General features: G+C 45.7%; 1 protein-coding gene across 1 annotated transcript in view; it reads left to right on the forward strand.

The window, feature by feature from the left end:
• The window catches only part of LOC135107256 (Fanconi anemia group J protein homolog), a 153,409-nt gene that overhangs the window by 88,434 nt on the left and 49,975 nt on the right, over positions 1–15,000 (forward strand). The window contains exon 6 of the mRNA XM_064016916.1: positions 2,598–2,687. Within this exon, the coding sequence (XP_063872986.1) occupies positions 2,598–2,687 (90 nt within the window). The remainder of the gene's footprint in view (positions 1–2,597; positions 2,688–15,000) is intronic.

Raw genomic sequence — 15,000 nt, forward strand, 5'->3', positions numbered from 1 at the left:
GAAGGTGTCTTTCGCTAATAGGGGAACGTAAATTATTCATGCCATCCATAATAAATAAACATGTAACGTTAATAGCGCATGCAGTGAGTGTGAGGAATGCCCCCAAATTAATTGCTGATTACTGGAGTGCATCTAGGGGTTAAGTTATGACGCCGCTGTGACAAGCTTGCACCACGATTTAGCGCTGACAGTCGAGGGAAACTGTTGCATTATATGGTTACATCAAACGCACGTCACCTCACACTGGGGAGCTGGTAATACCTGAGGAAGAGGGGGCAACTGGAGCAGACGAGTTGGAGAAGGTTGGGGAAGGTTCTGTCTTATATTGTATAGGTTGATAATGATGGCCCACCGGAGAAAGTCAGTCTTAATAACCTGCTCTTAAATATGTAACCGTCCGTCATCAGTCATCGTGTCGAAGCAAAATTCTTTCCATTCATAAATAACTACATGTGGACGTTTGTAATACCTGTGAGCCGTAAATATTTTGAATACTATTTAAGTCTATATAAAATCTAGGTTCTCTTTCTTATGTCCGTTACGATTCAACAAATGCAGTTCCACCCTACACAAGCCATTAGGATCATCGCCATACCACTAGATTTCGTCAAGACTCGTGAGAAAACAGAGAAAAGTTCAAATATATAAACAGATGTAATAGTAATCATGTCCCTTACTGTTACATGAAAAGTACAGGATTAACTTCTGTCCCTGATGAGAGAGAGAGAGAGAGAGAGAGAGAGAGAGAGAGAGAGAGAGAGAGAGAGAGAGAGAGAGAGAGAGACAGAGAGAGAAAATCCTTCACCTAGTGGCCTCCATCCCGTTCACCTGTACATACTCGCCTCCAGCACTGCGACACCTGAGATAAGAGTGCAGGTGGCAGGTGTGGGAGAAGAGGGGTAGTCATGGTGTTGCAGGTGTGTGTGAGTGGTTTGTCCTGTGAGTGGTGGTGGGTGCTAGGAGTGCGGGGTGTTGTGTTTCATTAGGGAATGTTGGCACTCAGAAGTAGACCCCCATCACATTTGCTGGCGGGTTTGGAGGGTTAGTTACAATGAGTTTTTGGCCAAGTGTTCTTTCCTGATGTGTACGAATATAACTACTAAAAGTGAGAGGACTCGTACGTGGCACCAGTCCCTGACACTAAGGAAAAGTGTGGCAGAAAAAAAAAAGAAAACAGGATGATATTTAAACCGATTATCCAGTGACCAACTTGCAAGACAAGAGGCAGCAAACTTAGCAAACTTTAATTTACTGCTACTTGTCGATAATTTCGCTCTGCTGTGGTATTACGCATTTTGGAGCGAATACTGTCACCAACCACTTTGCTAATCACAGGTAAAGAAAACGGCTTCACCAAAACCTCCACACACTAACCCAGCGTAACAATAACTCCAGCCGACCATAACTCCAGAAACACGGCTGGAAATATCACGCATGCCGAGCCTATCCACCCACTCCTTCCCGGACGAAGGGACGGACGGACGGACCGGGAAGCAATGAGAGTAATGGGAACGTTCGCGCACCACCAGCCGGAACGCTCCGTTTTCTGGGAAGCTTCATTCTCCCGCCGTCGTAAACCTCGCAGGGCTTCCCTAACCCTTTGTGTCGGCCAGAAGTATTACAGAGGGACCACTCTGTGCACCGCTGAAGCCTCTGCTCCCCTGCTGCTGCTCAAATGAGATGTTTGACCGATGCATTGCGAGGTGAGGGTGAGATGCTTCGCGGTGTGGGGGAGGGGAAGGCGAGATGCTTGGTGATGTAAGACGAAGGAGATTTTACTCTCTTCATGGAAACATCAGGCCGCTGTTAAGGAGCTCAGTCTTTGTATCAGTGATCGAAGATTTATCGGCTTTCAAAATGCTACATTCGGTGTTGAAGGAAGATATTCAGAATTGGATAAAAAAGGGAAAGCTCTTGTTTGTCGTGAAGATGATGAATGTTCTTGGAAAAGTTAGCAGCAATCCATTCCGAGCCGTGCACGAGCCACCACCTGACGCAGGGGCAGGCGGCGCCGCCTCCACCACCACCACCACCACCACCATCACCACCACCACCACCACCACCACCACGGCACCTTTAATAAGCGACACACACACACACACACACACACACACACACACACACACACACACACACACACACACACACACACACACACACACACACACACACACACACACACCTCAAATTGAGTTTTTGTGTTGTCCATGTCGTTTTGATATTTTTTTTTCAATATTGTTTAAATTGCGACGCGTGTATTCCAGCGCTTCCCCTGATGTTTGCATGGTATTCATCTGTTTGTTGTCCACCTTATTATTAATTGGGAAAACTTTTGTTGTTTTTATTGTAACTAGTTGCAGTTCTAGTAGCAGCAGTAGTATTTGTTGTAGTAGTGTAGTAGTAGTAGTAGTAGTAGTAGTAGTAGTAGTAGTAGTAGTAGTAGTGCAATAAAAGTGGTGGTAACAGTAGTAGTAGTAGCAGTAGTAGTAATAGTAATTGTAGTAGTAGTAGTAATAGTAGTAGTAGTAGTAGTAGTAGTAGTAGTAGTAGTATCATCGACATCATTTTTCTGTCAACACTTTTCCTGTTCCCCGCAGCGTGCCCAAGATCTTCATCGGCACCAGGACCCACAAGCAGGTGGAGCAGATCGTTAAGGAGCTCCGCCGCACCGCCTACAGCTCAGTCAAGTGAGTATTGCACCTTTGCCTTGCACCCGCCAGCCAGCACACATTACCATGAAGGGATTAAAGAGCCATTGCCGGCGTATTTGAGGCTCTCAGACGCCTGTTAGTGTTGAGGCACTGGTAACTGGCACCGCGAGGCACTCTGAGTGTTGCTGCATTTGTTCCCGTTACAGTTGGTCTGACTGCAGTATTTTCATCATGCCGTCAGTAGTTATGAAAAGGTGCTTCGCTACTGTCTGCTGCTACCGACTGTTGTCTGTCTGGCGGCGTCTGTCTGACTGCCGTGTCATCTTTCTTATTCGCTTCACTTGGATGGCACAAGTTGTTTGCATTTCTCGGGTGACAGCAGATAGTATTTCTTTCTTTCTTTCCATGTACTTCATCGCTATCATTTCTCCGACATTACAGCGCCCGCAACTGGTATTTCATTGTTGCCTCATTGCATCTCCATCACCAAACTGAATATTACCTCCACCCACGCACACTAACCACAAGCTCTAACCTCAGCTTATTTTACTCGTTTGTCTACGAGATTCAGAAAGAATTCGTACTGTTGAACTGGCTTTTTGACGTTCTGATTTCAAACGGTGCCATTACTAAGTACTTTTAAAACATGTACCCACTCGTGCTGGGAGCCATATCACTGGTAAAGATGGTAAATGGAAATATGTAGGTGTTTCATTCAGGGACTGCCACGTGTAGGCCTTATGTTTTTAGCAGTTTCCCTTATTATATACTGTTTTTTTGTTGTTGTTGTTTTTTTAATGTTAACACATTTACACTTCACGCACTCATTACGGCGATGAGAAAGAGGCTAAAGACAGTCAGTTACAGGAGAGAAGTTGATGAGACTAAAAGCTTTTGATTCCACCTTGTCTAGAAGAGCGGTATGAGTGGAATCCCCTCCGCCCAGATATGTGAAGCATACTCCATACATGGACGGATAAGGCCCCTGTACAGAGTTAGCAGCTGGAAGGGTGAGAAAAACTGGCTTAGACGTCTCAGAACACCTAATTTCATAGAAGCTGTTTCAGGTAGAGATGAGATGTGAAGTTTCCAGTTTAGATTATAAGTAAGCGTGTGTATGCATCACAGTCCTATCTTGTCGGAGTTCCCCATTAATATGGAAGACGGTGACAGATGGCTGAGGGGCGCCCACTGCACACCAGTTATGTCTTTTGTGCAGCTCAACCAGATATTATTGTTGCAACCCAGGACTAATGCAGTAGGCCTATCGCTTCTCGCTCCAATCCCCCCCCACTCTCTCTCTCTCTCTCTCTCTCTCTCTCTCTCTCTCTCTCTCTCTCTCTCTCTCTCTCTCTCTCTCTCTCTCTCTCTCTCTCTCTCTCTCTCTCTCTCTCTCTCTCTCTCTCTCTCTCTCTCTCTCTCATTGGTGTGTGTGTGTGTGTGTGTGTGTGTGTGTGTGTGTGTGTGTGTGTGTGTGTGTGTGTGTGTGTGTGATTCCCGTGCCATATTTCTCCATCTCCTATTTCAACCTCTCCCCTCACCATCTCTCTCTCTCTCTCTCTCTCTCTCTCTCTCTCTCTCTCTCTCTCTCTCTCTCTCTCTCTCTCTCTCTCTCTCTCTCTCTCTCTCTCTCTCTCTCTCTCTCTCTCTCTCTCTCTCTCTCTCTCTCTCTCTCTGCTCCCAGTGTTAGTATGTGCTACTCTAACACACCACCACCACCACCGCCACCACTGCTGTCACCACCGGAATCACTGTTACACACCTACGTACGGTCACGAACACCTGGAACAGCCACCACTGCAGCGGAAATGAACAAGAACATGAACACCATGAACAATAGCAGCAGTATTAGAAACCAACCCTCAGATTGTAATGCTAATCATCTTGAACAGCACCTCTGTTTTGCATTTCCCTCCTTTACCTCCTACTCTTACTACGCCTTCTCCTCCTCCTCCTCTTCTTCCTCTTCCCTTGCCCCTCCACGTTCTTCGTCAGAAAACTCGGGCGCAGACAGCCAGTAATTGACTCCTGTTGTGGGCTAATAGCATTATAGTTCAGTGGTCCCGGTGCGTAACGAAGCGCCCAGATTACCGAGATAACCCCTCGTCCCGCTCCCTACACGTGACCCTGGCTTCGGCACCACCACCGACCCCGCCACCCGCTTGTTCGGATGACTCTCACTCGCAGGAAAGGCCCGCACGATTCTCTCTCTCTCTCTCTCTCTCTCTCTCTCTCTCTCTCTCTCTCTCTCTCTCTCTCTCTCTCTCTCTCTCTCTCTCAGGGAAATAATCTCTCTGCGTCCTTCGGGGTGTCGGAAAAGAGACTAGTTTTATTTTGACGGTTTGGGTGTTTGTGTAGCATTTCTTTCAATCTTCTTTTTTTCACTCGGGTGGGAAGGGAGGGAGTGAAGAGTGTTTCGATTTTTGAGCGGCGCTAGGTGTTGGTAGGGGGCGGCGGGAGTGTCTGAGACCCCCTTGCACTCTCCCTCCCTCCCTCCCTCCCAGCGGCGGCAAGGCGAAGGGTTGGGGGCGGGGGTGGAAGGAGGATGGTGCGCTCTCTCTCTCTCTCTCTCTCTCTCTCTCTCTCTCTCTCTCTCTCTCTCTCTCTCTCTCTCTCTCTCTCTCTCTCTCTCTCTCTCTCTCTCTCTCTCGACGCGGCGCCGCTGAAGCTGTCGTCGTGTTTACAGACTTTTTTCACACCTTCCGCCAGCCCCTGCTGCTCCCCCACGCTCAATACCGCCGTCGCTACTAACGCCTCAGCCTCCTCCTCCTCCTCCTCCTCCTCTACAGCGTTCACACCTCTTCATCGCCTCGCTTCCTCACGTCTCTTCACTCCCACACGCTTCTTCGTCACTCTCATTCCGTCAAATTTCCCTTTCCTTTCCCAGCCCTCTGCCCACTCAGCACTTCCACCACCACCACCACCATTACCACACTCCTCATGTCACGCCCTTATGCCTCTCCTTTCTCCATAAATCCTTCCTTAAGTTCCTCTTCCTCGCCTCCTCCTCCTCCTCCTCCTCCTCCTCCTCCTCCTCCTCCTCCTCCTCCTCCTCCTCCTCCTCCTCCTCCTCCTCCTCCTCCTCCTCCTCCTCTCACACTACTGTACCCTTCCCTTCCCTTTCCTATTTTTTCCCTTCAGATCCTCATTTCTCTCTCTCTCTACTCTTTCTCTCTCTCTCCACTCCCTTGATATTCTCCCCTTTCAGTATCTTCACCCTCCTTTCCTCCCACTATTTTCTTTCTGTATTTTTTTCCTCTTTCTCTCTCACTCTTGTCTGTCTTTTCTCTCTGACCTCCCTCCCTACCTCTCACTCCGCCTCCCTCTTGCCTCTTCTTTCCTCTCATTCACGCCTCCACTCAGCTCTCTCTTCCCTTTCCTCCCCTACGTACTCTCCTCTCCTCTACTTTCCCTTCTCCTCACCTCCTCTCCTCTCCTCTCCTCTCCTCTCCTCTCCTCTCCTCTCCTCTCCTCTCCTCTCCTCTCCTCTCCTCTCCTCTCCTCTCCTCTCCTCTCCTCTCCTCTCCTCTCCTCTCTCTCTCTCTCTCTCTCTCTCTCTCTCTCTCTCTCTCTCTCTCTCTCTCTCTCTCTCTCTCTCTCTCTCTCTCTCTCTCTCTCTCTCTCTCTCTGCCACAATCTTTCATTCCCCATCGACTTGTATCACATTTTTATTTTGTCTTCTTCTTCTTCTTCTTCTTCTTCTTCTTCTTCTTCTTCTTCTTCTTCTTCTTCTTCTTCTTCTTCTTCTTCTTCTTCTTCTTCTTCTTCTTCTTCTTCTTGCACCTGGTTTTACTGGCGCCTCCTTCGTCTCTCTTGGCCATCCCTCCCTAGTCACCCTCACGCCTTCCATCTCATTTAGCCTTTTTACTGGCATACGGTTTTTCCTCAAAATTATTGAAATGTTGTGCTGTAGATTTTGGAGTGTAATTTTTCTAGACACATTACCAGCAATGAAAAAGTAAGCGACCTTATTTTAATTTTTTGTTGACTACGGGTATCTAATAATATCATGTACACTTATAGATAGTCTAAAGGTTTATTTCATCTTTAGATTAAGCATCTGTTACCTTCCCCCAGGCCTCGAAGGTAAGTTGCTGATACGCTGGTTGCTTCCCGGGACTGACGTATGAAGTGTCGTATGTTTGTGTTGGAGATGGTCACAATTTGTAATTCTTGCATTATCATATCAGTTCTTCCCTTGTGTCTCCCTTCTATGTGTTCAGTGCAGCTTGTTTCTCCCTCTCCCCCCACACACTTTTATTTATTTTATTTATTTTTTTTTTTTTTACCTCCGTTCTCTCTTATGCAACTTGTATTAAAGATTCCTCCCTTCTCGTTTGCTTTTTTCATTTTTTTTTTTTCGTCTCCTTAATTCTACTTTTCCTGTACTTTCTCTCTTCCTTCCTTCCTTCCTTAACGTTCCTATTTTTCATTCGTTCTCCCATTAATTTTGCTTATTCCTTTTTTTTCACTTCATTTCACCCATTCATGTTATTTTATTTTTTATTCAGTTTTTGTCTCCTTTTTCTTACCATTTCTTCTTCCCCCTCTTTTCTTCCTTTCCTTCACAATTTTCAGCTCATTATTTCCTCTCTTTCTCTTACATATTTCAATCTCTTCCGTTTCCTCTGTTTAATCTGTACTCCATGCCATTCTCCTTCCATCCCTCCTCTTCCTTCTTCGCTCTCTCTCTCTCTCTCTCTCTCTCTCTCTCTCTCTCTCTCTCTCTCTCTCTCTCTCTCTCTCTCTCTCTCTCTCTCTCTCTCTCTCTCTCTCTCTCTCTCTCTCTCTCTCTCTCTCTCTCTCTCTCTCTCTCTCCTTATCCCGCTATAACGTACACATTTCCTACCTCCCCATGCCAAATTCACTCCTATCTCTCCTTCCCTCTCCCTCCTTTGCTTTGTACGCACTCCCCCTGCCTCCCTCCCATGCTCATTTTACTCTACCTCCCTCCTCCCCACCTTCCCTTTTCAGCACTTTTTTTTCTTTTTTTTTTTTTCCTCTACCCTCCCTAGTCCTTAGTGCATCCGATCTTTCCCTCCTCCATCTCGCCTCCATCCTTCATCCTTCCCATAGCCCGGTGCATTCTCTCTCTCTCTCTCTCTCTCTCTCTCTCTCTCTCTCTCTCTCTCTCTCTCTCTCTCTCTCTCTCTCTCTCTCTCTCTCTCTCCTTTCGTTCAGTGTATCCTTTCTCCCTTTCACCTTCTCTCTTTCCTTTTCTCTCCTTCTCCCCTCGCTTCCCTCGCCTCAGTACATCCTTCTCTTCCCCCCCACCACCACCCCTCCTCTCTCTCTCTGTCTCTCTCTCGCTCTCTCTCTCCCTCCTTGGCCTCCCTCATCCTGGCGCGCCGTGCAGTCTGCAGCGCCTCGGCGGTGCCTCAACGCCAGCCCGTCCGTCCCTAGCGGCCGTTTGATTATCACCGGGAGCTCCACCCCCTTCAATTATCGGATTTTCGCCCCCCTGCGTTGGGGATCAATTACCAGGCCCCTTCTGCCTCCCTTCCCCCTTCTCCCTCCATCCTCCATACTCGCGTCTATACCGCCACTTTCTCTCTCCTGCTCTCCTCTTCCTTCTCCCATAGCGCCTTGGTTCCCCGTCGCTTCTCCCCACCTCGCTCTCCTTCAATTCTCTCTCTCTCTCTCTCTCTCTCTCTCTCTCTCTCTCTCTCTCTCTCTCTCTCTCTCTCTCTCTCTCTCTCTCTCTCTCTCTCTCTCTCTCTCTCTCTCTCTCTCTCTCCGGTTATATAGTCTTGGCTCTACCAGTCTTAATTTGTTTATTCACATGTAAAGTCCTTTCTTCGCCGCCTTCTTTCTTTTCTTTTTTCTTTTTCCTGTTTCGTCCATTTTTCGTTATCGCTCGTTATTTTTCTTTTTTTTTTCTTTTTCCTCCTCCTCCTCTTCCTCTTCCTTTCATCGCCTTTTTCATCTTCCGGTATCGTCGTTTCTCCCAGATAAGGAGAACTGTGTGTGTGTGTGTGTGTGTGTGTGTGTGTGTGTGTGTGTGTGTGTGTGTGTGTGTGTGTGTGTGTGTGTGTGTGTGTGTGTGTGTGTGAGTGAGTGAGTGAGTGAGTGAGTGAGTGAGAGAGAGAGAGAGAGAGAGAGAGAGAGAGAGAGAGAGAGAGAGAGAGAGAGAGAGAGAGAGAGAGAGAGGGGGGGGGTGAAGGGGGAGAATATTATTATATCTCCATGAAATACTGCACGACTGATACGTTTGGTGCCTGACATCTGAAAATACTGGCGTGGATACGTTGTGTGTGTGTGTGTGTGTGTGTGTGTGTGTGTGTGTGTGTGTGTGTGTGTGTGTGGGTACGTACGTGCGTATTTACCAGCTTGAAGTCGGAGGATCAGGAGCAGCACCCAACTTGACTCACCAACTGACTGACTGACTGATTCTCTGATGCTCAAAGTTTCTAACAGTGTCGATGATCAAAGACAAGAAATAGATCAGATGAGGGATGAGAGCCGCTGTGAGTGACGCAGGTGAGCAAGGAAGGAAGCGCTGCCGTACAGTACAGTGCTTCCTTACAGTCCCTGGTGGTGGTTGTGATGAGTTACTGATGGGCTGGGTAGAGCGTTTCCTGTGTAGCTTTAAGGCAACGCTGAGGTGTGTGTGAAGGGTGATGGTGGTGGTGGTGGTGTCTGTTGAATATGTGACTTACCTGCTTTAATCTTATCTCTCTCTCTCTCTCTCTCTCTCTCTCTCTCTCTCTCTCTCTCTCTCTCTCTCTCTCTCTCTCTCTCTCTCTCTCTCTCTCTCTCTCTCTCTCTCTCTCTCTCTCTCTCTCTCTCTCTCTCGCTCTCGTGTGTTTGGCTGTCTGGCTGGCTTTTTAAAGAACATAAAATTGCACTTAATCTTTCGCTTCTCTCTCTCTCACTTTCACTTATTTCTTCTGCTTATGTTTGCCTCTCCCCCACTCTCTCTCTCTCTCTCTCTCTCTCTCTCTCTCTCTCTCTCTCTCTCTCTCTCTCTCTCTCTCTCTCTCTCTCTCTCTCTCTCTCTCTCTCTCTCTCTCTCTCTCTCTCTCTCTCTCTCTCTCTCTCTCTCTCTCTCTCTCTCTCTCTCTCTCTCTCTCTCTCTCTCTCACGCATGAATGAATATTTTCTTCCTCCCCAGCACCCACTCTTCCTTCCGTGCCTGGCGGGGCCCCGAGGTGTCGTCTCGAGGGAAATTCATGTTCCAGTGGCCTTTGTGTCCAGGTGGGCGTCATTAGCTGAGTCCACCTGCTACATTGCTGCTGCCTCCGCCCGATTTTTGACTGTTTAGTGCTTTCCTACACACTATAGTTTTTTATTCTTTCTTTTTTTTCCTGCTTAGTTGTGTGCTATTCTAATTTGTGTTTTGTTTGTATTTGTTGCAGCAGTGTCGTCCAATATTCTTTTCTTTCTTCCCAGTCGCTTTCTCTTTCCAAAGCTTCCAACTTTTCTTTCTTTCTTTCTTTTTTATCTTTCTTTTTTCTTTCTCTCTTTCTTTCTTTCACTGAAGTGTGCCTGCGACATTTTTTTTTTGTTTCGTTTTGTTTCATTGTCACCCGTTTTCTTGTATTTATTTTCTTTTTTGTGATTTTCATAGTATTTTTGTTTGATTCTTACATGAATTTATGCAATAACAAAACACTTTCATCACTTATTCAATTTTTTTTCATTTTACATTTATCACGAACAATTTGTCAAGCCATCAGTTTTCGTTTTGAGTCTCAAGGACTGGACGCAGCTGAGGAGTACATAATGGGTGGCAATGAAGGGTGATTGAACGCATTTTAAAACAACCCTTTCTAGTCCCTCATCCACCATACTGTCATCCTCTCCCATTCAAAACTACCTCGATGGCTGTCTGCTCATTATGTCCTGCGGCGGACGAGAGGCGAGCCACACAGTTCCTTGGGAGGCGAGGCATGACACAGTGTTTACCCACTCACTACTACTGACAACTTCCAAACTTCATGCTGTCACTAGTTGTTTGTCAGAGACGTAGATAAAGCCATAATTATTGTGGGTGAATAACTAGATTTTAAACCTCCCAGTACAATAATGAAAACTTAATAATCCTCTTGTGATATCGTGAAATAAGTTAGAGTGACGCTGTGGTCCTGAAAGGGTTCTGAAAGGGTTCAACTGACGAATACATTCCAGGCTGGTGTAGGCGAGGGCAATGATGATGTCAGTTTCATTATTTTTTTTTCTCAGGAGGGAGTATATTGAGTAGTTTCCCTGATATTGTTAAGAAAGAACGATGAAGAGGAAGGCTCCGGGGAGGGAAGGAGTGAAAAGACGATAGCAGTGCGGTGGGGAGACATAGGAATAGGGAGGGGTAGGTTTCGAGTTATAGCAACGATGAGCACACTAACCTCCCCCTCCCACCACCACCACCACCCAAAAACCCCGCCACACCACACTTTATTAGTATGTGTAATAAAAGGAGCAGGAACGTAAAGTCATTGTTGAATCCTGAGGTGATTTGTAACGCCATTTTGCATCAGTTGAATTCATGTACTCCGGGATGAAAAGAAGGACAAAAGATAAGTGTGTATTAGAGTTTCCGGTTTATGGCCGAGTTATACTGAGTGCGTCACAACATATTGAGGAGAAAGGACCTCTGGTGAAGTGACAACGTAAAGAATACATCGCACACTGCACTCACACTGCCTATCATTGATTCACTTTTTTAAGAGGCAGCGAAGTTTCATTATTTTATTGTTATTGTTTTGCCGTCTTCTGACTTACGGAAATTATGCAACATATGAGGGGATCTTACAAAGTACTCGCACATTAGATAACTGCAAAAGCGAAGTTAATTAGTTCAGCGACAACATGCAAGGGGATAGAGTACAACATCGCACAGAGAACCTCCAAAGTGATGACAGAAAGTTGGATAAAGCTGTAGCATTTGCCTCTATCGCTTCCTTAACGCACTTCTAGAAGGTAATGGCTCGCCTCACCTCAAGGATATTACCGAAAGGTTTTCTATGACACGTGGGATTTCCGAGAACCTAGAGATATATTTTTTTTTCCACAGTGCAGAGAGTATTAAAAAAACAACATAACATTTTTTCCAATAAGCCCGAAATCACCTGTAGTAACAAGTAAATTACATCACGCTGATCTGCACAAATTGAGCATATAATACGATTTATAGTGATAGATAAGATTAATATAAAAAAAAAATAAAAAGAATAAAAGGTGAAAGACAGATAAAGGTACGAAGAATGAGAAGAAAGGAATCCTGGAGGAGATTCACAAGAGGATGAAGAAAAAGGTAGGTGAAGGAGGAGGAGGAGGAGGAGGAGGTAGTGGGTGAAGAGGGCGAAAAAGCTGGCAGAAGATGATGTTACTGAACCCTGGCCACTCCAGCCTCTCAGCCCCGCCCCGCCCCACCCGCCCCGCGCACCCATTCACCTCCCAAAAATGGCTTTGTGGTGGCCCTCTTGTGTCCAGCTGCTGCCCACAATAAGGCCTACACCGGTCACTCTTTTATTCATATTTTTTTTCTCTCTCTTCTTTTTTTCAAACTCATGAGGGAGAGAGAGACTGGACAGCGGCTGCCTCTTGTTGAAGACTTGCGTTCCTTCCTCGCCCTGTCCACTCACAAGCCCCGAGCCGTCTGTCTACCTCCAAATAACTGGACTATTTATATATGTTCTCCATCTGAATCCTTTGTTGTGTGTGTGTACGTGTGTGTGTGTGTGTGTGTGTGTGTGTGTGGTGTGTGTGTGTGTGTGTGTGTGTGTGTGTGTGATGTTTTCTCGTTGTTGTTTGTTCACACTTTATGATTACTAGTCTGTGTTTTTGTAAGGTGGCTATAGGGAAAAGGGGGTATTTCATTGGTAGACATTGAAATCACCACAAGATCGGGGTCATAAAGCGCCGCATGTAAGGGGAGGAGAAGCACAGTGGCCCTGGAGTTGTGGGTGCCAGGGAAGGGATGGATGATGTGTGCCTCTCTCTCTCTCTCTCTCTCTCTCTCTCTCTCTCTCTCTCTCTCTCTCTCTCTCTCTCTCTCTCTCTCTCTCTCTCTCTCCCTCTCTCTCTCTCTCTCTCTCTCTCTCTCTCTCTCTCTCTCTCTCTCTCTCTCTCTCTCTCTCTCTCTCTCTCTCTCTCTCTCTCTCTCTCTCTCTCTCTAGTCCATAATCACCTTTATTAAATGAAAGTCCTTTGTTCCCTTCTGTTATTTCTGCACCAGGCGAATCGGATTATTTTAACATTGCCGCGCTCTTTTGGTTCTTTTCAAAATTCATGTTTGTATGTATTTACACTGCTTTTTTATGCTTTCTCTTTTTATCAGTTTACCTTTTTCTTTTTTTTTTATCCTATCCTTTTCATGTCTGTGCGTTATTATTTTTCGGTGCTGTGAATCTGTTCCCCTTTTCCTTTGTGTTACTTCTCACACGATGAAGGTGATGATGGTAGTGATGGCGATGATGACAGTGGTGGTAGGATTTTTGTTTTTTTATCTTATCCTCTTGTTTTTTTTTTTTTTTTTTTTTTTTTCTAATGGGAGGAAGTATATAGATATGCATTCAATACATGTCGCGATCAGTAGTAATACCTTGTAGTAGTAGTAGTAGTAGTAGTAAGTAGTTGTAGTAGGAGTAGTAGTAGTAGTAATAGTTGTTGTTGTTGTTGTTGTAGCTGCAGGAAGCCTCGTATTTCCTGCGTTACATTTTCCGTATTTGTAAAATTTTTCGTTTATCATATAATTGTCTTACTTATCGCATTTGCTTTCCTTTTTTTTTCCCTTCCTCTTTTCACCGTTTCTTATATTCCTCGTAACTTTTTTCCCCCTTTTTTTTCAACTTTTGTACACACGCTTTTCTGTCGTACTTTTTTTTTTTTTTACTTTTCTTTTCTCTTTCTTTTTTACCGTTAGTTTTATCCTCCATCTTGCGAAGCTGAGCAGGTCTTCTTGTAAAGGGGCGGTGGTTGTGTGTGGTGCGGCTGTGAGGGCGCCAGCCGCTCCCTTATTGGTGGAGGCGGTGGCGGAAGGGCAGGGGGATAGGGAGAGAAGAGGTAATTGGCTTCGTTACAGCTCTACAGTGTATTACTCATCCCCTCGCCTCCCCTTCGCTCCTCCCTCCCCCCCTCCTTTTCTTCCTTAGTCTATCGCTCTCTCTGGCCTGCCTTCTCTCCATCCTGTCTCTCATCTTGCAAACTGACAACTGACACTCTCCCCCTTCACCTTTCTCTCTCTCTCTCTCTCTCTCTCTCTCTCTCTCTCTCTCTCTCTCTCTCTCTCCTCTCTCTCTCTCTCTCTCTCTCTCTCTCTCTCTCTCTCTCTCTCTCTCTCTCTCTCTCTCTCTCTCTCTCTCTCTCGTACTGATGATATCCAGCTTTTTCAAAAATACATACATTCTCCAAGATTGGGTGGATGGTGTGGATACATCAAATGCACATCCATCCACACATGCTGGACTTCATCATCACCGGGAAAGTAAATTAAATCTTACGAAGTTCTATGACTCACAAAGGACAATTGAATTTAGGCTCATCACCTAGGTCTACTCTTTTTCCTTCTCTCTCTCGCTCTCTCCTTATTTTGCTCAGGGAGCGACAGATGGGGTGGGTAATGAGGTTAGTGTGATCCTCCGCCCCGCAAAATGGGCGTCAGGAAAATGGATGATGGGATGTTCTTTCTTTTATTTTGATGTGTTTGAAATCTGACGGTGAGACAAAAGAATAAATAAATAAAGACGGAATGAAATAACTTTTTTGTTTTGTAACTTTTTTTTTTTTTTTATGTAAGAATGGCTCGGGCCCAGAGCAACAAAAGGCATATTAAAAGACCCAGTGAAGGTGCCGGTCCTTAAAGAGTATAGTTACAAAAGGGTTATCCAAATGTTGTTCCTTAAAACCACCCTCATAAAGTCATTCCGTTTGTTCCCGTGTTTACTTGCGGAACTACATTCCTTTCACTTATGTACACAGAATTTAAAGTATATCTCTATAGGAAGCAATACAGGTTCCCCCACTCTCTCCTCTCTCTCTCTCTCTCTCTCTCTCTCTCTCTCTCTCTCTCTCTCTCTCTCTCTCTCTCTCTCTCTCTCTCTCTCTCTCTCTCTCTCTCTCTCTCTCTCTCTCCTCTCTCTCTCTCTCTCTCTCTCTCTCTCTCTCTCTCTCTCTCTCTCTCGTTCACCCTTATTCAATCTCCTAATCTCTTTCATCGATTCTAACTCGGTAAAAAAATGCCAATTCTAGGACTCACGTATGATATGGACAGTAGTGAAGGTGTTTATGGGATGCCGTCACACAAAGAAAACTGATAGATAGTGAGGGTTTAGCGGAGGAAACTCTACGCATCGTTCTTTAATTCCGGAAGGATATAGAGATGCACAAAATTTGAATAGTGCTGTGTTAG

The sequence above is a fragment of the Scylla paramamosain genome, chromosome 15 (genome assembly GCF_035594125.1).
Source record: "Scylla paramamosain isolate STU-SP2022 chromosome 15, ASM3559412v1, whole genome shotgun sequence".
Lineage (NCBI taxonomy): Eukaryota > Metazoa > Arthropoda > Malacostraca > Decapoda > Portunidae > Scylla > Scylla paramamosain.